General features: G+C 61.4%; 1 protein-coding gene across 1 annotated transcript; it reads left to right on the top strand.

Moving 5' to 3' along the window:
- The first annotated feature begins 250 nt into the window (after positions 1-250).
- On the top strand, positions 251-22,714 carry COL20A1 (collagen type XX alpha 1 chain). Its single transcript, XM_055543317.1, has 37 exons — positions 251-306; positions 526-617; positions 2,600-2,710; positions 3,979-4,122; positions 4,276-4,419; positions 5,768-5,926; positions 6,250-6,369; positions 6,952-7,116; positions 7,815-7,967; positions 8,175-8,329; positions 8,605-8,734; positions 9,530-9,675; positions 9,785-9,908; positions 10,064-10,203; positions 10,656-10,785; positions 11,010-11,152; positions 11,255-11,387; positions 11,723-11,865; positions 12,053-12,182; positions 13,134-13,172; positions 13,821-13,959; positions 14,710-14,852; positions 14,951-15,060; positions 15,478-15,636; positions 15,729-15,806; positions 16,306-16,392; positions 16,999-17,052; positions 18,738-18,833; positions 18,911-18,964; positions 19,070-19,123; positions 19,411-19,464; positions 20,251-20,322; positions 20,702-20,737; positions 20,845-20,911; positions 21,090-21,236; positions 22,306-22,459; positions 22,633-22,714. Exons 1-37 carry the CDS (start codon positions 251-253, stop codon positions 22,712-22,714), a joined length of 4,143 nt encoding a protein of 1,380 aa, XP_055399292.1.
- The last annotated feature ends 1,736 nt before the right edge of the window (positions 22,715-24,450 follow it).

Raw genomic sequence — 24,450 nt, 5'->3', positions numbered from 1 at the left:
GCCGGCTCTGGGGTTGAGAGGCTGGTGTCCTGGGGGGCGGATTCTCAGCCAGGACACCTCATCCTGGGCTGGCAAGTGAGCAGCACACCTAGGGTCCTGCTCCAACTGGGGTCCCACCTTGATGCTGCTCAGGGCTGCAGGCAGGACCCCCCACCTGCCCCCACTTCCTCCCCAGACCTCTTGGCCCTGATGCTGGCCACCCCAGGCTGGTCTAATGACAAGTAAGTGGGCAGAGCAGCAACCAGGCCCCATGTGGGGCTGTCGAGAACATCACAAGGATGGGATGCAGAAGCTGGTGGTGGGCAGGTGAAGGGCAACTGACCTGTGGACCCAGGAAGCCCCCCAGGCCTGTTGGACATCAGCTCCTGTAGACAGGAGGGTGGGCGTCCGGAGGTGTCTGGGTGGGGCTCAGTCCCCGGCCCACAAGGGCAAAGATGAACAAACTCTGGCTTAGACATCAGGAAGGGATGGACTGACAAACGGACAGTCAGACAGGTGGCTGAGTGGCCTCTTCTCCTCCTGCAGGCTGAGCACCATGAGCGTCCGCGTGCGCCCTCACCTCGGAGTCGGCCTCTGTCTGTATCTTAGTGTCACCCTGGGGCTCAGCCAGGGACAAGGTGAGGACACGGGTGAGGGTTCCTGGAACTGTGGCTCCCCAGGCCATACCTGCCCAGGGCACAGGCCCCCCTGTGGGACCAATCTCCCTCTGGCCCTGAGCAGCTGCTGCTCCCAGGGGCTCAGGTGCTCAGGGGACAGAGATGGGAAGACAGAACAGCTCTGCCCCCAGCGTCACCCTCAACTGTGTGGCTTGACCTTTGGTACTGCGGTTTTTCCTTTTAGTTGGGCTTTTTTTGTCTTATCCATTTGTTAACACAAATGTGTATTAATGCACTGTGCATTTGATTCCCTCTTGCATTAGTGATTTTTTTTTCATCATTCTCTGGACACGTTTTTAATTGTGAAATTTTCAAACAACAGAATCTAGAGTGAAAAGTGACGCCCCCGCAACACCCCCGAGGAGAGCCCAAGACACCGCCTCCAGCAGGTCCCTGATCCTTTCAGCTCATGTATGGCCATGGGCAGCACCTTGGTCAGCTGTCCCCCATCCAACGAGGGGATGCTCAGCTCCCTATGGGGAGTATCCCTTTCAGGGTGATGCTCAAACCCGTCAGGGAAGGCTGGGGAGACCAACCCTGGGAGGTAGTGTTTGAGTCATGCAGCGAGCCTCCTCCACACTGCCCCCCAGCCGCATCCCTGGCATGTGTCCAGCTCCCACACGAGTGCTGAGAGGGTAGGAGACCTCTGAGCTAGTCCTCACGGGGGCGCGGCAGGGACCTGTCACACAGCCACCCAGCCTGGAGTTCTGGCTTCTCTAACTACCTTCTTACCAGCGGCACATCCTCCTGGCTATGATTTTGCTCACAGATGGTTGGGCCCTCCATCCCTGGGGCTCTGACAAGATCCCCTCAAGGAGACCAAGTCAGTAAGGAACCCCAGACACTCAAGGTAGACAGCATGAGGCACCTGCAGACTCTGGGTGGACTGCGGCAGGGGGGTGGTTGGAAGATGGGGGTGGGACCCATACGTCCAGGCTGCCCTTTCCCGAGAATGGCCCTGTGTGGGGGTGCCCCTGGTTGGGTGCTGTCTCCCCGACGCCTGCCAAGGCTCCGACCTGCAGACCCAGAAGGCAGCTCGGGATGCCCCCCCAACAACATGTCAGGGGTGCAGGGAGACAGAGGCTCTTCATGAGCTGGGCCCCCCACTCACAAGCGTCTTTTCAAGGCCCCCACTGCTGAGACATTCCTGCCTTTCAGCTCATGCTCCAGGGAGCAGGGGGCCCATCCGGAGGCCCAGCTCATCTGCTACCCGCTCTGAAACGGCCATTGTGTCTGCCACGGGCTCCCCCCAGCCCTGCCCTTCCCCTGTGCCCCTGCTCTGAGGGGGGCAGCCAGAAGAAGTCCATCTCTGTCCCCACTTTCCAAAAATAGTCACCCACACCAAGGAGCTGCCGGAAGCTTGGAAGTCAGGCTGTGCTGGAGGGCTCAGGCCTCCATGGCCCCTTCCTCCTCCCAGGACGGCCAGGACACCCGCCCCAGGGAGCCCCCGCCCCCAGGCACCCCCACCTCCTGGGCTGTGTGACCATGGCAGCAGGGAGTCTGCAGCTGTGTCTCCACTGCACTTCGGGGACTCAGGCGGGGAATCGGGAGGGGTGGCCGGCCACAGCTGGCTCAGAGCCTGTTTCCACTGGGTGAGTGGGCAGTTAGGGCCACTCTGGGATGCTGGCCTGAGCCTAAATCCACAGTGCAGGGCACCCCTAATAGAGCCAGGAGGGCCTCTCTGGACAGAAGTCTCCCCCACCCAGATCTGCCTGGCAGCCTTGGACTGCAAGGGGGACCAGTCCTCCTCCAACCCTGGCTGGGGGAAGGTGGGCTCCTCTTCTCAAAGTTCCCCCCAGTGGCACTGGAGTCCCCTCTGAACCTCGGAGGGTCTGAGCCCCAGAGGGGCCACAGCCTCCTCGGAACCTCAGGATGGGGTCCCACAGCTGGTTGGGGAGGTCACCAAGGAGGATCAGTCCTGACTGCCTGTCCTGCTTCCTCAGCGAGTGGCCGCCTGAGGCTGGTGGTGCTGCCTGAGGACCGGCTGCAGATGAAGTGGAGAGAGTCAGAGGGGAGCAGCCTCGGCTACCTGGTGCAGGTGAAGCCCAGGGCAGGTAGGGGCCCACGCCTTGCCTCTGTGCAGACCGACGGTGAACACATTCAGCACGGCGGTCGCAGTGCTGGCTCCCCTGGGCTCTGCCCTACCTCCTCGCTGTCTCCCCACTAGCACAGGGAGGTTGTGGCGGGAGAACAGGGCCCTTAATGTCCCCGCCGTGTGTTCCCACACCTGCCACGTGCAGAAGGCAGTCAATGACTTTGCAGAAACAGGGGCCCTCCCCCAGCTTAGAGTTCTCAGGGCCCTGACAGTGCCAAGCCCGAGTGGCAGACTCGCTCCATTTTAGGAGTTAAGATTGTTTGACGTTGGGTTTCAGCTGTTTCAAGAGCTGACCTGTCCTCAGAAACCCTTACACCTGGGTGGAGCTCTTCAGGGTCTCAACCCCAAAGAATTAGGTGGGGGGGATGTGCCAAGGATGCACTCCTCAGAGGGCCTGCCTGTCCATCCCTCCCTGGAAGGCAGCAGGAACCCAACAGACCTGGGCTTAAATCCTGATTCCGAGCAACTGTGTGACTCGATTTCCCATCTACAAAACGGGTGGGGGCTTGTGAAAATTATGCAGCTTGAGTCACGTGAAGCACCTGGGACCTCACCCTCCTGGCCTGTCCCACCTCCCCATGCAGGGCTGGGCCCAGGCTGGGGGCTGTCCACCTTGCAGGATGTTGGACAATGGGCAGGCTTGTGAGTCCTTCCTCTCTGAGTCCCCTTTCTAGCACCTGAGGTCCAAGAATTGCCAGGTATTCCTGACCTCTGATCAGTTGCTCCTATTGTCTCCGTGGCCGCCTCCCCTGAGAGCATGGCAGTATGCCCTTGGACTTGTTTCTTTGTTTTTAGCATAGACTCACAGTCACACTGGGACGTGCTTACAGGTTCACTGCCATGTGCTATCCAGCCCTTTTGCACAGGTGGCAGGCCCCTCCCCACGTGCAGCCCTGTCTGCACAGACACCTCCATGGTGTCCCCAGCGCTACTCTGATGGCACCTGGAGAACTTACGGATCCCCCGGTGGACCCTGAGATGAGCCCCTCTGGGGAGGAGCACAGGCCACTCCCATCAGGTCCTAGAGAGAGACACACAGACCTCTCCCCCTACTTCCTCCCCTGGCCCAAAGGGAGGAACTAGGGGAGGGGAAAAGGGGGTGCCAGGCAGATTTCACCACTCCCAACACACATGCACACACATGCACACCTCAGGCATAAGTGCACACATGCATGCAGATACCACCCACCTCAGCTGCCTTGATCCCTCTCCCCAACCCCACCCTAGGGGACCCAGAGCAGGAGGTGATGCTGACCACCAAGACCCCCAAGGCCACTGTGGGGGGCCTGAGCCCCTCCAAGGGGTACACCTTGCAGATCTTCGAGCTCACTGGCTCAGGGAACATCCTGCTGGCTCGCAGGGAGTTTGTGAGTAAGTGCCCTGGGCGTGCATGTGTGCAGAAGAGGCTGGGAGCCCATGGAGCCTGGATGGGCCTTTGTGGGAAGGGTTGCATGGGCAGCCCCCAGGCCTCTATCCCCTCTGCCAGGCGGTGGGGTTCTGATATCCCATCACATCTCTCTGCAGTCGAGGATCTGAAGAGTAACTCCGTGAGCAGGAGCAGCCAGAGGCCACTGGGGGCAACCCTGGAGCCCACCCCCTCCCTTGTCGGGAGCCCAGACCTTGAGCCCCCAGGGGCCCTGGCCCCAAGCCAAGATCCACCCACGCTTGGTGGAGCCAAGTCAGGGGACGGTACGTGCCTGGGAACAGGGGGCAGTCTTCAGTGCCTCACAGTTTCCACGTGGCCAGGAAGTCCTCCTGTCTGCCCTCACACTCCTGCACTTAAGCTTGGCTGCCCACTCCTGACTCTACTAACCCCCTGGGACAGGTCATCTGCTGGGAATGTCCTTGGGCCCCAGTGCCTGGTCACACTACCTCGACTTCCCTCAGGTGCCCCCCAGCCTGAGTGTGGCTGGTGAGGGGTAACACAGCTGTGATCCCCCCAGGAGTACCTGGTGAGGAGCAGCACCCACCCAGGGGCCCCACAGGGGAGGGCCCTGCTCAGCCCACCCCAGACCTGGAGGGGCCGAACCACGCCAGGACCTCAGCTGGAGGGAGAGGGGAGCCAGGTGAGATGGCTGGGGTGCCAGCATCTGCAGGCTTGAGGGCGGGACCACAGCACAGCATTGCCCATGAGGCCCTGCAGGGGCCTCCCCCTGCAGGAGATGTGCCTCCCCCACCAGACCTGGGATGTTTCTGATTTTGTCTCCCCCATCAGACTTGGAATGGAAAAAGACACCTCCTTCCTTAGACCTCACGTGGGGTCCTGGGGTCCAGGCCCTCTACAGTCTCCCAGTGGACTTGGGGTCTTACAGGGTGGTCTCCCCCACAGTGCAGGGCCTTGAGGCCAGAGGGTGCCTCCCGCATTCGGTGAGGGTCTCACCACACCTACCCAGCCAGGAGCCTCCAAGAGGGGGTCTGGCCCTGGCTCTGGGTCTTGGCCTGGAGACACTGTGCAAAGCTCTGGGAGCCCCAGGTCAAGGGGCATGGCTTTGTCTCCAAAGAGCTCCTGGTCCTTAGGACAACCCTCCTCACACACGGCGAGGACTCAGCCTAGAGCTGGTGGAATGAGCAGCCACCTGGCGCTGTCCATGGTTCTGACTCACCCCAGTCGATCCTCTTTGGACAGCCTCTGCCAGCTGTGCCTGGGAGCTGGTGGGTAAGGAAGGTGCAATCTCCCCTTGGACAATTGCTCAGTGACCAGCACTGGCCAGGCCAATAGAGGGTGGAGGTTCCAGAGCAACTAAATGTCCTATGAACCCCCTTTTGGGGGACTCAGGGAGGCTGGGACAGTGGGCTGAGCTTCAAGTGCAGTTTTCTAAGTCTGGTGACACCCTGGTACCTGTCCCTCAACACTTTGCTGCCCATATCATTTGAAGCCAGAGCCCTGCAGCCCCTCCCCCTCTACCAACCTCAGGGAAGGAGATCCTGGGGACTGGAGCCCAGCCACAGGCAGTTCAGGGTCCTGTAGCAGTGATGACATTGCCCAACACCTCACCTCCCTCCCCTCCCACCCCAGGAAGACCCCAGTTCCGCTGCACACCCCCCATGCCTGCGGACATGATCTTTCTGGTGGATGGGTCCTGGAGTATAGGCCGCAGTCACTTCCAGCAGGTCAAAGACTTCCTGGCCAGCGTCATTGAGCCCTTTGAAATTGGTCCGGGCAAAGTCCAAGTAGGTGGGTCCCAGCCCTGCCCTGTGCCCCACTGGGGTGGTCCTCACAATTCCACTCCCTACCCCTAGCTTTGAGACGGGAGTGCAAAGTGAGGGAGGAACCAAGGCTAAGTTCTCACCCGATCAGGCAAAACTGAGGTCCCCACCTGCACTGGGAAGACAGCTAGCTCCCAGGGAGACCTTGTGTGGAAAGTGGAGCTTTGCAAACATGCCTTCCCGGTGACCTGTGTGCCCACTCCCCCCACCCCCCGCCAGCCTGATTCAATATAGAGGAGACCCCTCCCCTCCCAGTCTGACTCGGTAGAGTGAGGACTTCTCCCCTTCCAGGTCTGACTCAGTACAGTGGAGCCCCCCAGACCGAGTGGGACCTGAATGACTTTGGCACCAAGGAGGAGGTGTTGAATGCTGTGCACAACCTCCGCTACAGAGGAGGAAACACATTCACAGGTCTGCCTGGCCCCAGCCCCAGCCCCAGCCTCAGCCCCACCCTCGAGGTCCATTCAGGTCTTGTCCCATGATTAGTCTCCCTTGCACCCACAGATAAGGAGAGGCATGCATGAACCACGCCCGAGTCCTGTGTTTTCATGCCTTTGCAGAGGGCCAGTCTGCCTCGTTCATCCATGGTGAACGTGGCAAGTCGGGTAGTCCTGCTGAAAACAAGTTGCTCCTCTGGTCAGTAGAGGCTCCTGGGAAGGCCCACCAACAGCTCGGGGGAGCCCTGTTTTCAGCAGTCCTCCTCAGGGGAGAGGACTGCTGACCCAGGCAGACCACATCCCCATGGCACAATTCCCTCCCTGATCCCCATTCACCCTGTGCACCCTGCAGCAGCAAGGTGTGGGGCGCTGGCCCCTGGGTCTCAGGTGCCTGTGAGGGAAGGAAGGGGGAATCCTTGCCCTCCAGGCACCTGCAGTCTGAAGGGGCCAGGACTGCCCTGGTGGGCAGAGCAGATGGCCAGTGGCTGGTGGAGCCATCGCAGGTGGGCAGGAGAGTGTGTGGGGGCATGAGCACTCTGCTCTCACTGTGCCCAAGGCCTGGCCCTGACCCACGTGCTGGAGCAGAACCTGAAGCCCAGAGCAGGTCTCCGTCCAGAGGCGGCCAAGTTGGTGATTCTGGTGACAGATGGCAAGTCCCAGGATGATGCCCACGCTGCTGGCCACGTGCTCAAGGGTCTGGGTGTCGACATCTTTGCTGTGGGTGAGCAGCTCCCCCTCCCCGGGCTCTCAGTGGGCATTCTCACAGAACACAGCAGGGTGGCTCCCGGCTCCCCAGGCTGCAGGTCTTGTGACCGCTGAGCCTCAGCACCTGCTCCCGCCCCCCAACCCCATCTATGAATGGGAGGAAGAGTCCCTGCTCTGAAGACCTGAGTTCCCACCTGGACAATTGGAGGTGGCCACACAAGTTGGCGTGGGCAGCCTGGCCACTCCCTGGTGAAGTGGCCAGTTGGCAGTGTCATCTGTGGACATGTTTGTGGCCCCTCCCTGTTCCCCACACCATATGCCCTGGGGACCTCTCTCTGCTACTGTAGCCAGCCAGTCACTAACTCCATCCCTTGGGAGGGAACTCCAGACCTGGGGGCAGGGTTTCTGGAAGCAGAGACCCTGCTCTGTGCCTGACCTCAGCCCCTGGGTGAACAGGACCCCAAGGAAAGCACACTGACCTCTCTCCTGGCTGCAAACTCCATAGAGACCTGGGCAGGCATGCCACAGGCACCTTCACACCAACCTGTCTCTCACGGGCACCAGGCCAGGTGACCCCATTCCGGGGCCTGTGGGGTCTGGGGTCCTTGGGAAGGGCCCTCTGCCAACTGGGTGACCAGCAGGGGCCCAGTGGTCCTGACTGCACAACAAACATGGGTGCTGGGTGGGCTAACCCTCCTCTCAACCCTGCGGCAGGCGTGAAGAATGCTGACGAAACCGAGTTGAGGCTCCTGGCATCCCAGCCGCTGGACATCACCGTCCACAATGTGCAGGACTTCCCCCAGCTCGGCACACTCTCCGGCCTACTCAGCCGGCTCATCTGCCAGAAGGTCCAGGGCAGGAGCCCTCGTGGGGGCCCAGGTGAGCGACGCGGCTGGAGCAGGGGCAGGGTCGCCACACCAGGTGCAGCCCCACCAGGTCCCCTCCCACTGGGCTCTCAGGGCTCCCAGGACAACTGGGGAGCCCCTGTCCTTCCTGGAAGTGGCCACCAGGGGGCGCAGGCAGAGCCACTGACACCAGCCTCCCCCTGGGCCTGGGCTCCTCTCCCTCCCACAGCTACACCGGCCCTGGATCCCCCTCCTGCTCCCACAAGGCTGGTCCTGACCCAAGTGACCTCCTCCAGCGTCCTCTTGTCCTGGAGCCCGGCCCCACAGCCGCCCCTCAAGTACCTGATTGTGTGGAGGCCTTCCAAGGGCGGCACCCCCAGGGAGGTGAGCACCGGCCCCCCAGCCCCGCCACCGCAGGCAGGGCTGGAGTAACGCCCACGGGTGACAAAATCAAGGTGAATGAGGAGCAGGTACGGGAAGTTTATGGAACCACGGCCCCACGCACCTGTGGATGGCAGGGTTGTGCTCACGCCTGTGTGACAGGCTGATGGCCCAGACCTGCCCTGGGGACACAGCTGTGCAGGGAGTGAAGGCTGACCCAGCACCCCTTCCTGCTCCCCTGCACCCCACCGACCTGCTCCTCGCGGCTCCTATTCCAGGTGGTGGTGGAAGGGCCCACCTCATCAGCGCAGCTGAACAACCTGACCTCCAGCACCGAGTACCTGGTCTCTGTGTTCCCCCTCTACAAGGCTGGCGTCGGCGAGGGCCTGCAGGGCCTGGTGACCACAGGTGTGTGCGTGAGCTGAGGGTTGTAGGGGCTCCCCCCATCTGCAGCCTCCCCTTGGAGCCCGGCACGCTCAGGTGGTCTGAACCCAGGCAGGGTACCACACCGAACAAAGGCCAAGTCACTGGGCCGCTCTGACCCTCAGTGTCCTCTTCTGAGCACAAGTGACATCCTTTGTATCACAACCCTAACACACAGGGACCCATCACTGTTGCTGCCACACTGTGGAGCTCCCACCCTGCCTGGCCTGCAGTTCCCCCAGGACTGCGTGAGACCCGCCACCTGGCAGCTTTATTGAGATACAGCCCACAGTCACCTGTTCACAGCGGGTGATACTATTGTTTTCCATATAGTCCCAGCATTGTGCACCCGTCACCCTGAAGAAGGGGGCCCCACACCTTAGTGGTCACCCCAACCCTCCCCTCCCCCGCAGTCCCTGCCGACCCCTGATCTGCTCTCTGTCTCTAGGGTTTGTGGATCCTGGACCCTCCATCTAAATGGGACCACACAGGCTGTGGCCTCTTAACCCCAGACCACGGCCCTCCCACCCTCAGGGCAGGTGGCCTTAACAGAAACCTGTGGGTGGTCCAGGGTGAAATAAGTTCCGGGACTTACAGTCAGCTGTCTGTCCTCCCCTACCCCTGCTGGTCTTCCCCTCTCTGTGTCTCCATCTGGACACACCTAGCCCGTGCCTACCAAGGGACTGACAGGTGTCTGTCCTCCCCCGACTCCTGCTGGTTGATAGGTCTGATTTCTGCCTGCTGCCGCATTTTTAAACTTTCTGCCCCCGTCTCCCCCAGCACCCCTCCCCCCACCCCAGGCGCTGACCCTGGCTGCAGTGACACCCAAAACTGTCCGCCTCACCTGGCAGCCCTCGGCAGAAGCCACCCAGTACCTGGTGCGGTGGTCATCTGCCTCCCCCAAGGGCGAGGAGGAGAGGAGAGAGGTGCGGGGCACATAGGAGAAGGGGGGCGGGCACAGGGGGGAGGAGCATAGGGAAGGGGGGCTGGGGGAAGGGGGCAGGTAGGGTGGGGCCAGCATGAGTGTCCCTGCAGGTGCGGGTGGGGCGGCCGGAGGTGCTGCTGGATGGCCTGGCCCCGGGCAGGGACTATGAGGTGTGGGTGCAGAGCCTTCAAGGGGCAGAGATCAGCGAGGCCCAGGGCATCCGTGCCAGGACCCGTGAGTGGATCCCGCAGGTTGCTGCCTACTCTGGTTCCCCCCAACTTTCCACGGTGGGGGACCCCAACCCTATCCAATAGTCCTCCAACCCTGGCTGTCGCCTGCCCTCCCCTGGTACCCATGAGGCTGTCCTAAGGCCTCGGTGTGCCCTACAGCCGCCCTGGCCACCCCCAGACACCTGAGCTTCTCAGACGTGAGTCATGATTCAGCCCGCGTGTCCTGGGAGGGCACCACAAGACCTGTGCGCCTGTTCAGGGTCACCTACATCTCGGGCAAGGGAGGCCACTCGGGACAGGTGAGAGCAGGCCTGCATGTCCGGGGAGGGGGGCAATTTGTTCACGGGGACCAGCGCTCTCAGCCTCCCCGACCAGGCCCCTGAATTCAGGGTCAGTGGATGTGACCGCGTCCCCCGAGGCTCAGCCTCAGCAGTGCAGGGGGAGTGGAAGGCAGCTGACCCCACCCCAGCCCTTGTGGGCCCCAGTCCTAGTCAGGGGGGATGAGGCAGAAGTGAAGCAAAGAATTGTAAGAATCCTTACACGTGACAGGCTGGACGGGGTGTGCTGGGGGAGCAGGCCCTGAGAGGTGAAAACACCAGTGTGTTGGGGGAATGGGCAAGACCCCACCCAGGGGCACAGATTCCGCTCCCGGTCCCCTCTCTCCAGTCTGGGAGTGGTCGTGGGGGAGGCCTGGGTCTCCTTCTGGCAGGAGCTGCCCCCCTCAAGCTGCTTGTGTTCCCCCCCACCACAGACGGAGGTTCCTGGGAACGCCACCTCGGCCATCCTGGGGCCCCTCTCCTCCTCCACCACCTACATGGTCCGCGTCACCTGTCTCTACCCTGGGGGCAGCTCCTCTACCCTGACTGGCCGCCTGACCACACGTGAGTGGCAGTCGGGGTGGGGTCCCCAGGCCACCTCCCTCTGCTCCCCTCGGTGATTCAGACCAACACGAGTCAGGTTGAGGGCGAGTACCTGGACAGGTTGTGGTGGTGGGACCCGGGACCAGTGACCAGCCTGCAGCCCGCCCTGGGAAAGGGGACCGCAGGCACCGTGAGTGGGGACTGGGGGCCCCTCTGCCACCCCAGCCTCAGTCTCCCTCTTCCAGGGAAAGTCCCCAGCCCAAGCCAGCTGTCGGTGACAGAACTGCCTGGGGACAAAGTCCGGCTCGAGTGGGCGGCCGCGGCGGTGTCCGGCGTGCTTGTCTACCAGATCACGTGGATGCCCCTGGGAGAGGGGAAGGCCCGTGAGGTGTGGGGGGAGCGGACCCTCCCCACCCCAGCTCCTCCCATGAGCCCAGACCCCAGGGAAGGACACCTCCCCCAGGTGGACACCAGTCCCTCTTCTCCACAGATTTCTGTCCCGGGGAACCTGGGCACGGCCATCCTGCCTGGCCTGGGGAGGCACTCAGAGTATGAGATCACCATCCTGGCCTACTACCGGGACGGGGCCCGCAGTGACCCTGTGTCCCTCCGTTACACCCCCGGTAGGTGGCCCTGCTCTGCCCCAGAACCCCCTACTCCGTGGGCCTGACAGGCAGCCCCTCCAATCCTGACCCTGCGAGTGGGCCACTGGGTCCACAGAGCCTCCCTGAGCCCTCCAGGCAGGCTTCCCTGGGGTGGCCAAGGGTCCAGGTCACTTGCTGTGACACCGCACCCGAGGTGGTTCCACAGCTGGCCTGGTGGCCCTGTCTGGGCCATGGCCACTGGGCTGCGTGGTGATCATGGTGGGGGCCGTGGAGTGGGAGGGTGGCGGGCATGGTGCAGAGTGGAGGGGAAGCGATGCCATCTGAGATGCCCCACGCCTCATGCTCCCCCGCAGTCAGCCGGAGCCCACCCTCCAACCTGGCCTTGGCCTCAGAGTCGCCTGACAGCCTGCGGGTCAGCTGGACGCCCCCGAGCAGTCACGTGCTCCACTACCGGCTCTCCTACGCGCCGGCCTCAGGCTCCGGACCTGAGAAGTTGGTGAGCCTCCCCAGAGCCGGGGAGGCCATTGCCCCTCACGGGCCACCACATCCTGGGCTTGGGGAGACATGTCCCATCCTGCCTGTCGAGGGGCCACTCTTCTGCGATGGGACCCACAGACAGGGAACCAAGATGCCCAAACTAGCGGAGATGCTCAAGTGACCATCTTCACCCCACCCCCGCCCAGATTTCCATTCCAGGACCCGGGAGCCACGTGACGATCCCTGACCTGCTGGCGGCTACCAAGTACCGGGTCCTGGTCTCAGCCATCTATGGAGCAGGGGAGAGCGTGGCGGTGTCTGCCACAGGCCGGACGGGTGAATGGGCGCCAAGATCCCAGATCCCAGCAGACCCTGGCCAGGCCCAGGACCCTGGCAGCCTGGACGTGTGGGCCCTGTGACTCCCAGATGTACCCCGCGTTGCAGAGCTTAGCGAGAGACCCTCTGGTGCAGGATTAAGGCCACTGCAGTCCAGCTGAGCATGTGCAGGCTGGCATAGAGGGAATCGTGACTGTGGCTGGCCTGCAGAGGCCCGGGGCTGGGGGACGGGCGGTGTTCTTCTGGGTCTGTGTCCAGGAGGTTCAGGGCAGATGTGCAGCTTGTAGGAGTGGGAAGCCGGACACATGCCACAGACGGGGTGGCTGCAGCGTAGCCCAGGGCCCACTCTGGGCTGGCCCCGCCTCTGGGGTCTCAGTGGTCCCTGAGGTCCCACCACCCCCAGGCCAGGACCCAGCTGAGAGGAGCCTCAGTATCTGTTTGCTGTTCCTGCTGCTCCTCTTGACAATCAGACAATCAGAACAGAAGGCCCTTAGTCAACCACCCCAGCTTCCCCCCGTGTCCCCTCCATGGTGTTGCCCAGTTTTGACTTGAATACCTCTGGGGACAGGGGCCTCACTACCCAGGACTCAGCACCTTTCGTCTTTTGGGTGGCAGGGAGCCACTTCCTGCCCTGAGAGTCTCAGTTCCCATCCACACTCATACGTGAACACTCAGAGTGTCCACACAGTGCCTGGAAGTGGAGCAGGCTGGCTCAGCCTGGCCCCAGGATGGTGTGGACCCGGGCACATCCACATACCCAGGTCTCTCCCAGCCTGCACCTAGGGCATCTCACCTCTTGACGCAGACCCTGTGGGAGCACCCGGCCAGGTGCTGTCTTCCTGGGGGTTGGACACTGTCCCTGTCCTATCCCTGAACTGTGGGGACCACAGGGCAGGGCATCCAGCCACAAAGGGCCCCTCCCCGCTGACCCTTACCCCTGTCCCCTCTCAGCAGCATGCCCGGCCCTCCACCTGGATGGCGCCCTCCCAGGTAGGTCCCACTCTGGTGTGGCAGCTGCTCCCCAGCAGCCCCCACCCACTCTTCCTCCTCTGGGTCCTTGTTGGGGGAGGGTGGCCTGGGTTTGGGGTCAGGCAATCCTGGGGCCCGTGGGTCCTGCGTGGCCTTTGTGAACCTGTGCTGACCAGGAGGTGGGCGGGCGAGGGGCTGAGCCTGGGTCCGCAGCATCACATCTTTACTGCTTGGGTCTGAGACCCTCCCCGGAGAGAAGGCTGACACGTGGGCCCCGCGTGGTCAGGGAGATCTGCCAGGTGGGGGCAGAGGGGGTACTGAGGGCGGGGGAGCTATCTTGGTAGCTGGGTCTCCTGAAGGATGTCCAGAGCTGCTCAGACCAAGCTGCAGGGCTGGCCGAGTTGGGGTGGGAGTGGGATGGGTGAGGGTCTGGGCACTGAGACTTGTGGGGAGGTGATGGCTGTGGGCATGGAAGGGCCAGGTTGGTGCTCCCTGCATGTCCTTCCTGAGTCCAGGATAGAGGGAAGGGGGGACCAGACCCCTGAGGGCCGACGTCCCTGCACTGTCTCTGTGGCTCCCACACTCCCCTCTCACCAGAAACGTGGTTTTCTACTCTGCCTCCTACTCACCCCCACCTCCCCTCCTGTCTGATGGCACCCCCCTCCCAAGGCTTTGACCTGATGGCGGCCTTCGGGCTGGTGGAGAAGGAATATGCCTCCATCCGCGGCGTGGCCATGGAGCCCTCGGCATTTGGCCCCACCAGGACGTTCACGCTCTTCAAGGACTCTCAACTGACCCGGCGGGCCAGGTGGGAGCTGGGGCGGGCCAGAGAGCAGGAGGGCACCCTGGGGGAGTCAATTGGGCAGACTCCTGGGGGCACATGGACTCCGGGAATCTGAGTTCCACAAATTAATAAATCTCCTGGAGGTGGGGTGGGAGGGCTTTTCCCCAGGTGGCACTTCTGGGCAGGGGCCACCACCTTTGTCTCCCTGAGAACTCCAGCTTCCTGTGTGCTCTAATTTGATCCTGCAAATCTGCACATATCCGGGGTTTGTGAGAAGCCACCGCTTTGTGACTCACCATGACCATGGCTTGTATGGTCCCCAATGTCTGATAATCACCCCACTTCATACACAGAGGTGTCTTTAACCACACGTTGGAACTTCCACATGCACAGCATATTTCTTAAGTTAAAATGTTTTAAATTGCAAAGGTAAATCACGTGCTTTATAATATTGATAGGAATTTGAAAAATACAAATTGCAACTCTGGGGTTGCAAAGAGTGCAGGGCTCCCAGGAGCTGGCAGAGAGTAGGAGCTATGAGGAGAGAATGTGGGGGAAGGGCACTGGAGAAGAACCAGCAGGTGCCAAGGGGACGGCCTCCTGTCCCTGTGGGGCCGTCCTGGGGGTCCCAAGCTGCTCCTGTTGAGACCCAATAGGCCAGGAGGAGGGGAGTTCCACTGCTGACACTCCCCAGCCTGGCCTCGAGGACCCCACTCTCGGTCCCCAGGGTCCGACCTCCTCTCGGGCCTGCGGTGCCCCTCCTGTTCCCTACAGCGACATCCACCTGGCCACCCTGCCCCCGGAGCACACAGTCGTCTTCCTCCTGCGCCTGCTCCCCGAGACGCCCCGAGAGGCCTTTGCATTGTGGCAGGTGGCAAGCGAGGACTTCCAGCCCATCCTCGGGGTTCTGCTGGACGGTCAGTTGGAGGGGCAGCAGTGGGCCAGGTGATGCTCTGGGGGGTCCTCTCCCGCCTTCCGCGCAGGAGTCTCATGTGATTCTTGTCCCGTCCCCCAGCCGGCAGGAAGTCGCTGACCTACTTCAACCGTGACCCCAGGGCCACCTTGCAGGAGGTCACCTTCGACCTGCCTGAAGTGAGGAGGATATTCTTTGGGAGTTTCCACAAGGTACTGGAAAGTCCTGGAAGGACCACAGCTTGTGCCTTCCTGCCTGATACCCTCAGTGCTCCCAGGTTCTGGGACAGACCCCCATTGGGCTCTGCAGGACACAGGCTGCCCTGTCACCATGGCACCCCCCAGAATGCAGGAACTTTCCTCTGCCCTGGATGCCCCCACCCTAATCTGGGTCAAAGAGCATCCAGCCCTTGCTCCTGGTCCCGCAGCCCCTGGGAGGGGCCGTGGTGGGTATCATTGTACAGAACAAAACTGAGGCCCTGTGAGGGGGTTCAGGAGATGTGGGGTGGTCAGGATCCAGACGCCAGCCCCGGAAATGGTCCCTGCCCCTCCCTGCTCTGGGCCTGGCCCTTGGACATGGAGGGAGCCCATCCTGGCTGGGGCCCCGGGGAACCTCCTGCTGTCTCCCAGGTGCATGTGGCCGTGGGCCGCGCCAGGGTCAGGCTCTACGTGGACTGCCGGAAGGTGGCCGAGAGGCCCATCGGAGAGGCCGGCGGCCTGCCTGCTACCGGCTTCGTCATGCTGGGCAGGTTGGCCAAAGCCCGGGGCCCCCGGAGCAGCTCAGCCTCGGTGAGCCAGACCATCTGGGGCTGGTGGGCCCCTCCCACCCCCTGTGACAGCCACACCTGACCAACCCCACCCCTCTCTCTTCCTCTCCCAAGTTCCAGCTCCAGGTGCTACAGATTGTGTGCAATGACTCGTGGGCAGAGGAGGACAGGTGCTGCGAGCTCCCAGCATCGGTACGTGGCCAAGTGCCCACTGAAGGCAAGAGTCTGGGGGTAGACAGGCCATCCAGGTCATCCGGAAGAAGTCCGGACAGGCTTCCTGGAGGAGGTGACCCACAGGGCTGGAGCTGAAGCTCAGGGATGGGTGTCCTGGAGGCCCTGGGGCAAGGAAAGCTAGAGCAGGCCAGGCAGCCCCCAGCTCCAGGGTGGCTGCTGCCACATACTCAGGGCCACTGCCCTTTTCTGTGGGCTCAGGCACAGGAAGGGGTCCTCACTGACTCCCCTGTGTGCCCACACTGGGCTTGGCCCTGCCGAGGGCTTGCAAGGGAATGAGAGATGGCATCCTGTCAGCAGGCTTGTACCAGGCAGCCAGGAAGGTGGCAGCCAGGACCAGGTCCCCACCCTTTACCCCTCACCTCCCTGGACCCTGGAGTCAGTGCAGATACTGAGCTCTGGGGTTAAACAAGAGCCGAAGAGGGGGTGCATTTAATGGCGGGGGTCTCCTTTCTCCCAGAAGGAGGGAAAGTCCTGTCCTGCCTTCCAATCTGCCTGTGCATGTTCCTCACAGACCCCTGGGCCCCCAGGCCCCCAAGGACCTCCGGTGAGTCCCGCAGTTCCTCCCTGGGGTAACCAGGGACTCTGGCAACATTTCACTGCCAGTGGTGATGGATATGGTCCCCTCCCCAAGCCCCAGCAGATGTCCCTGGGCCTACCTCACTGATGGCCAGAGTTCATGAGTGTCCTGGCTGCCTCGTCCACCCCCGGCCCTTGAGTTCCCTCCTGGAAGCCCCTTCCTTCCCACTGCAGCCTTCTCCTGACCAGCCCCTCCCTGGTGTTGGAGCCCATATGTTCCCCCCGGGGGTGGGAGCCCAGCCCATTGGGCTGCAGCATGGTGCTGGTCATGGCCTGGCCATGAGTCACAGCTCCAGGTCTGGGCCCCACTGTGGGGCAGGCCCAGACCCTCTGGCTGCCTGGAGGGTGCAGGACCCATTTCGCCTGGTGATCCACAGACCTCTCCAGGGAGGGGCCAGGGCTGGAAGCCATGAGCCCGTGTGTGAGGTAACCAGTGACTGTGAGGAGGCGGGCCAGGAGGCACCGGCCCCCGGAGTCCCTCCCTCTTCTACCATGAAGGTGGGGACTGGAGTCCAGGGCACTGCCAGGGGGGCCAATGTGCAGCCCGGCCTTAGCCTTGCTTGTGCCTCTTCAGGGCCTCCCCGGGAGGAATGGAGCCCCAGGAGAGCAAGGCTTCCCAGGGCCCAGGGTGAGTCATGGGGCATCCTGGGGGTGGGTGCAGGAGTGAGTGCCCCGCAGTCCAACCCTAGGCAGGAGGGGGACCGCAGCCTGGGCACCGTGTGACAGGCAGTCTTGGACGCCGGCCGGGCCGCGTGTGCTCTGCCCTCCCCTGTGTTTCTCCTGTTAGCCGCTTCACCCCCTTGGAAGTTGCTGGCATTTTGTTGTTGGATGCATGTCCTCTGGCCCCGTTCGACTGGCTTTTCTCCTTCATTCGAGGAGCTCTAGGTTTTCTGGGAACCCTGTGCCCTGAGCTGTGACTAGTGTACCGAGTCATGGTCTCCTGACCTGGCTGATGGTATGTGTGGCAGGCAGATTTAGGATCCCCTTTGTCTCGTCGGCTGTGTCGGCTGTGTGGGTCTGTCTCCACGGCTCCTGACTCGCTTTGTATTTAAAGGCCTTCCTTAGTCTGTGAGGACCACCTCCTCATGGGCCTCGAAGTGCTTCTAGCACCTTCCAGCCTGGAACTGTGGTTCCTCCTTCCTCCCCAGACCACTGCCCCTCGTTCCTCTATTTATTGAGTAGCCACTCCCCCACCCCCGCCACCTCAAATGCGGTCTAATCACATCACCAGCTTTGCACGGAGTCCAGAATCCAAATAGCTCTTCAGACACAGGAGCAGCCATCATCCAGGCAGGGATGGGTCCAGCTCTACATCCTCTCCCCTAAGCCCCCTGTCCTCTCTGTGTATTGTTTTTGGGTCCCATTTCTTACTCAATTATCTTATTTGCAATTGTTTTTTAATTTCATATGGTTTCCTTGGACTTTCCTGGTTTTTATTTACGCACCTGTGAAAAATCATATCACTGTCTCCTTTTCAATTTTCTCTTTCTTTTTAAAAATTTTTTCTTGCTTATTTCTCTGGTGTGGGTGACACTCGAGTTTGTTAAGGAAGCCCGGTGATAGCAGACATGTCCATGTTAGCTTCACAGAAATGCTTCTGGGGTTTGCCTGTTGAGTGTGGGGCCGGCCTGGGAGCTGAGACAGATGGATTTTGTCATGTGATAGTCAAATCCTAACCTTATTTTATTAGGAGACTTTAAAAATCAAGAATGGGTGTTAAATAAGATTTAGTGCCTCATCAGCTGCTCTGAACACAAGCAAATCATTTTCCTTTTTGGAGCTATTAGTTTGGTGAATGATTTAATCTCTCTCGAATGCGGAACTCTTCCTGCTCCCGCTAGAAGCCGGCATGGTCACTGAGCCCTCACCACTCATTTAACAGGCTGCAGGCTTCTGTGTGCTCATGTTTTATTTAGGATTTTCACATTGATATTTGCAAATGGGAATGCCTGTGGTTTTCTTTATAGAATTTGGTGCATTGATATGCTTTAACTCTCAATTATTTGAAAGCATTCTTTAAAAAAAAAAACTGCAAATCAAACCATTTAAATGGTGTTAGTGGCCTCTGTCCCTTAGAGGTTTGGTAGGATGTTCCGGTGTCTGGGGTTCGGAGCTCTGTGACTGGACTGTCAGAGCTGGCCCAGCTCCTATCTATAGAGTGGGGTTGCAGCAGGACCCTCTCAGGGTGGGCCGTGAGGGTGAAGATGCCTGTGTGCGGGCGGGTCTGCCCCTCCCACGACCCAGGGTGGGATCAAAGGAGGGGCTGCAGGAGGAGCCATGTGCCTCCTCAGCCCCCCACTCCCATGTCTCCAGGGAGAGCCCGGGCCACCTGGACAGATGGGACCCGAGGGTCCTGGGGGTCAGCAGGGGTCACCGGGCACCCAGGGCCGCACCATCCAGGGACCCGTGGTAGGTGCTGCCTCCCCCCGCCCTGTCCCCCCACCCCCTCCCCTCGCCTTCCCGCCCAGTCCATCTTCTCCCTCCAGGGTCCGCCAGGGGTCAAAGGAGAGAAGGGGGACCATGGACACCCCGGCTTGCAGGTCAGACCATACTGGGGACGCGAGGGCTGTGTGCTCGGGACAGAGCTTCCTCCTATGGGTTGGACCTCAGCCCCAGCCTGGCCGATCACCTCTGTTCTATTTCAGGGCCACCCCGGCCTCCAGGGCACCCCCGGGAAGATTGGCATCCAGGGACCAAAGGTGGGAGAGAAGCCTGGCTGAAGGGTCTTGAGATGGAGGCAGTGGGGGCTTCCTTCTCTGCCCCACCCTGCCCTCTGCATGGCCTGGCTAGTGGGGAGGGGAGTATCAGTCCATACTGACCGGGGGCAGGTGCGGTCACTGCCCAGGGCAGGGCCAGGCCTTGAGATGGGCCAGCTTCAGCCAGGCATAGGCATATACCCCCCACAGCTGTGGGTCTTGGTGATCATCATGGGAGGGGCTTGCAGGGGTACCAGCCCTGCCCCCGCCCACCCTTCCTTTGCCCTCAGGGAATGAGAGGCCTGGAGGGGACTGCTGGACTGCCTGGCCCCCCAGGCCCTAGGGTAAGCACTGCCTCCTCTGTGAGCCCGCCAGCCCTGCACATCCCACTGGCATCCCTCAAGTTTCCTTGAGGCTGAGCTGAACATGGTGACCCAGGGAGGGCCTCTTTCTCCTGGGCTGGGGCAGGGACTTAGACTGCGGTGGGGTGTGTGTCCTGTGCTCAGGAGCACAGAGGTAGCCCCCTCTTCCCACCCCACCAGAGAGGTTGGTAGGAAATGCTGCATTTGTGCAGCCCCCAGCCTCGCCTGCACCCTGACGGCACACAGCAGGAAGGTGCCTGAGCCCCTAGTTGGGCCTGGGAAGGGTGGACAGGTGGGTCTGGCTCCCTTCCCACTAGAGAGTGGGGGCAACCCCCTCACTCGGAAGTAGCTTCCTCCCAGCCCAGTGTTCCCAGAGGTCCTAGCTGAACTCAGAGCCGGGGAGCTGCTCTGGGTTGGGGACTAGGGCCAGCAGCCCAGACCTGGCCAGGGTCTCCTGGGCTCAGCCTCACTGGGTACCAGGGAGGCCAAGCTGCCCCTCCTGCAAGAGGCCACCCCTGTGAGGCCTGGCCTGCAGTCACACCTGGACAACTGGGACATATTCCTCTAGAACCAGTGCCAGTGGTCAGGGTGGGCCGGGACTGCCCTGGGTAGGTGAGGAAAGCAGGGCCTGCTGGGTGGGTGTGGGGCTCAGCTGGTGTGAGGCTGGGGACAAACTGAGGAGTCTGATCTTGGTTCAGGGTGGGGGGACTCAGAGGGAGAGGCCACCCCTGGGGGACAGCCACCAAACCCAACCTCCCACTTTCATAGGGCTTCCAAGGTACTGCGGGGGCTAGGGGCAGCAACGGCGAGCGAGGACCCCCAGGGGCCGTGGGGCCCACAGTAAGTCCCCTCCCCACCCAGCCCAACAGCCAGGGGGGCTAGTCGTGTGCACTGATGCCCAGGGGTGCCCAGCAGCTGGTACATTTGTAAAGCTAGGCTGACACAAAGCTTAGAGCAGAGGGAGCCCTGGACTGCCCCCTGCCAAGCCCAAGACAGAGGAGGGGGACAGGTTGGGGTGGGGCTCCCCAACTTGGGCTCAAGGGGTCAGGGTGGCAGCAGACCTGGCCTGCAGGCTGGGTGGGGCCTGGGTACAGGGAAGCCTGAGTTGGCCGGCTGTCTCCCTCTTGCAGCAGCAGAGGTGGGTCCTCTGCTCTCTGGGGACTCCTGGGTCTCTGGGCAGCTGCGGGGTCCAGGCACTTCTCCTTTTCCTCCCACTCAGGGACTGCCGGGGCCCAAGGGGGAGCGAGGAGAGAAGGTGAGTGTGCAGAGTCTGGGGCCCGGGCCGACTCTGGGGGAGCACGGGGAGGCACTGACCCCCACACTGCCTGAGCCGTCAGCCACTTGGCCTGTCCTCCCTTGCAGGGAGAGCCACAGTCCCTGGCCACCATCTACCAGCTTGTGGGCCAGGCCTGCGAGTCCGCCATCCAGAGTGAGTGGCCCCGCCTCCTGTGGTGCCCAGTGCCTCTGTCTTCACACTGGAGGGAAGGGAGCCCCGTGCCGGGTCATTGGTGCCCCAGCCTCAAGCAGTTCTCCTGGGCCGCTGCGGGCAAGGCAGGGAGCAAGGGAGGGTCTCCCCACCCCCACTGACATCTTCCCCCGCCCCCCAGCGCACGTGTTGAAGCTCCATGCCTGCACCCACGAGAGCACCCGGCCCCCCATGCCCATCTTGGAAGCCCCCAGGGCCCTTGGCACGAGCAGCAAGGCCCGGCTCCCTGGAGAAGGGGGGCATGGTGGCCCCCGCCCTGGGGACAGAGGTACTGGGGGAGGGGTCTTCTCCAGTCCTGGGGCTGTGTGCTCTGAGTGGAGTGGCCACGGGTGAGGGGACAGGTCCTCTCAGCCCACACAGACCTGGGGCTGCCTGGCTGCCTAGGGTCTCCCAAATTCCCCTTCCCCAACCTCCCAGGATCCCTGAGCTTAGGGCCCCTTTCCCCTCCCCCACCCTTCCCCGCCCTTCCCTCTCTCCTTGCTGGGACACAGTGGGAGGCTTGGTCCAGTGACCTTGTCATGATCCGTCAGGGCTGCGGCTGCTCACAGCTCAGATGCTGAGATGAATGGACAGGCTGATGAGGGGAGAGGAGCTCACAGTCTTACTGGTGGGGGTGGGGCTGAGGCTGGCTGGGGGACAGTTCTGCACCCAGGTGGGTGAGAGAGGACGGGGGAGGGGCAAGGGACCCACCCATAGCGCCTTGCCCAGACCCACGCATTTGTGGAAAGAGAGGGATCCCTGCCCCCCAGAACCCACCACAGTCCCCCAGACACGGCCTTTGCCGTAAGCGCCCCGCTAGTTTGTACCTGCTGTCCAGACAAGGCTGGCAGGTGCTGTCATGACGCCCTCCCCAGCCCCCTCCCTCACCCCCCACCACGCTAAACCTCAGCCTTTGAGATGAAACAAGGATCAGAGCCTGTCTGAGGTCAGGGACCGCCAGCCCTAAACTTTCAGCCTCAACTTGAGGGCTGGACCTGCTGCCCCCAGGCCCCAGGGGGTTCAGGACCCACCTTTCCTGGGTCAGAGCAGGGCCCCCGAGAAAGGAAGGCAGTGCCCTCTGCACCCCTCACTCAGGCACATCCTCCTTCCCCTTGGGGAAGCCTGGAGCCCTCAATAAGACAGAGCAGGCAGAGGCGTGGGCAGCCTGGCGTGTGGGGGCCCGTGGGCCCTGGGGGAGCCCAGCAGGACTGCAGGAGGTCCTCATGGGGCTCAGCACCCCGGGGACACCTGGCCAGGCTGGCGAATCGGGGCTGGGGGCCCAAGGGTCAGTGCCCGGAGGAGTACGTTCAGATAGAGGGCTCACTGTCCTACCGGTACCCAGGGCCTGGTGCACATAGCATCATGTCTGATGGTGTCAGCTGTCCACCAGACCTGTCAGCCTCTGCTTCTGCAGGACGGTCCCCCTGCTGCCTCGAGTGAGCCCGCATGTGCCCCTGGATCCTGGACACCCGACATCCGACCCCTGGAGCAGCTGGAGAAGAAGGTCCAGAGGTGCAGGGAGAGGAGGCAGAGGCCGGCCTGGAAACCTTCCCTCTGTGCGTTTCCTGTTCAGATAAACATGCATGCTTGTCAAGGGAGGTGGCTGCTCATTGCCAGGGACTCCCCCATCTGCCCCATCCCCCACTGAGTGGAGTCCCACATTCCCTCCCTGACCCGCTTCTCAGAGACAAGCTGCCATTCGTCCTTGGTTGTGAGGATCCCCCCACCATGGTCTCCCTCACTGCCTTCTTCCTGTGTGGCCACTGAAGCCTCCAGGCCCTGGTACCCACAGCCCCACCCCTCCAGGGATCAGGCCCCACTCAGGGCTCTCAGCCTTGGGCACACTGTGAATCAGCAGGGTGGGGTGGGTTTGGAGAACGTGTCCAGCCCACCCCCAGATGCTGAGGTGACCATCCTGGGCCCAGCCAGGGACTCCCTACCTCCCTCGTAGTGGCCTCTCTAGTAACATCTTCATGGAACCCCGACCTCCTGGCCCCTTACCTTGCCACTGCCCAGTGCCTCTCCCCTCGACCAACCTGGGCACCACAGCCTGTTCAGTGACCGCGTCCCTTGGCTCCCCCTCTGCCAGGGAAACCCGCCAGCCATGGGCCCTGGGGCGGCACCTGCTGTGGCCCATTCAGTAGCTCTCTGAACACTAGGAAGAGTTTGGAGTGGGGCCAGTGAGGGCTCCAAGGTGACACGGGGGCAGAAGCAGGACAGGCTGGGAGGGGGAGACCGTGGAACATTCTGGGCAGGGACCAACCTGGGCAGGCTGGGTCTGGGCCTGGCCAGGCCCAGCCCAGAAATGGCAGGAGGAGAGAGTGAACTGAGGACAGGCTGGGCCAGGGGTCAACCCCTGACCTGTACAGGTCAACCCCCTGTAGCAGGGGTGCTGCAGGGGGGGGGTCTGAGTTTTGTCCTTGGAGTGTCTGGAAGCCCCTGGGGTTCAAGCACAGGCTGTCGTGACCTGCTGTCTTTGTGAACGGCCTGTAGATGAGAGTGTGGGTGGCCACCAGCATCACCTCTTGCTGGGTTCAGGGGGCTGGAGAGAGACCAGCCAGGCCCTGGCCCTTCACAGTTTGACCTGACCAAGGGCTGACATGAAGCCTCACAGGACAGTTAAAGTCCCTCCCAAATCTCCCCTCTGCACACACACTCTTGCACCTCCCTGTGTGGGCATACACTCACTCTCACACATCCACACTCGCAGCACTATTTCCAGGTTTGGGAGCCAAGGTAACCCGGGGAAAAATGACATGTGAGCCGAGCAGGACTCGGGAGAAGAAGGGGAATATGAGTCCCCGTTTAGTCCTTTAATTTAAAATCACAGTATCTTCAAAGAGTTGGAAGGATGGGTAGTAATAACACAGAGCCAAAATTAACAGGCTTGAGGAAATACAGCATGGAAACATAAAAGGAGAAATAAAGTCAGTGAGGCAGGCTTGGTAATTACAGCCTGACCACAGACAGGCTGAGAGATCACTAGAGAGGCTACCCAGGAGGCTCTGGAAAGGATAAAATAGCAAAAGCAAGTGTTGCCTCCACACGAGGGGCTCCCAGAGGAAGCAGTGAGTCTATGAGGGGTCGGAATGTTGAAATAGGTGCTTTTTAAAGATTTGAGAATTAAAAAAAAAAAAACACACAACGATTTGAGAATTAGAAAAAGACTTAAAATCCCAGACTGAAGGGTTCAAAGGGCCAAATGGGACCAGACTTTAAAACATGCCTTTAGATTCACTGATGCAAAAACACAGAGATGGTGGGGAAAGTCTTTAAACCCTTTTCTACAAGAGGACAAGAGCCGCTTGACATCAGAACACGGGAGAAAATGACCTCAGAGTGTTGAAGGGAAAGGCTTGACCCTTAAACCTGGCAGAACTATTACTGAAACGAATAGGATGAAAATACATCCTGAGACACAAGCCTAAGAAGGCAGGTCACACATCACAAGGATCCCTTTGAACCCGGCTGGGGGCAGTTTCAGCAGAAAGGGAAAATCATCA

The sequence above is a fragment of the Bubalus kerabau genome, chromosome 13 (genome assembly GCF_029407905.1).
Source record: "Bubalus kerabau isolate K-KA32 ecotype Philippines breed swamp buffalo chromosome 13, PCC_UOA_SB_1v2, whole genome shotgun sequence".
In the NCBI taxonomy this organism is placed as follows: Eukaryota; Metazoa; Chordata; class Mammalia; order Artiodactyla; family Bovidae; genus Bubalus; species Bubalus kerabau.
This window is presented reverse-complemented; position numbering and strand designations above follow the sequence as displayed.

Excerpts from the sequence above, each read along its gene's own strand:
- COL20A1 (XM_055543317.1), top strand. The coding sequence starts at position 251 with ATGTGGGGCTGTCGAGAACATCACAAGGATGGGATGCAGAAGCTGGTG. Across the intron at positions 307-525 it reads CAGAAGCTGGTGGTGGGCAG|GCTGAGCACCATGAGCGTCC; the intron begins GTGAAGGGCAAC and ends CTCCTCCTGCAG. Across the intron at positions 2,711-3,978 it reads GCAGGTGAAGCCCAGGGCAG|GGGACCCAGAGCAGGAGGTG; the intron begins GTAGGGGCCCAC and ends ACCCCACCCTAG.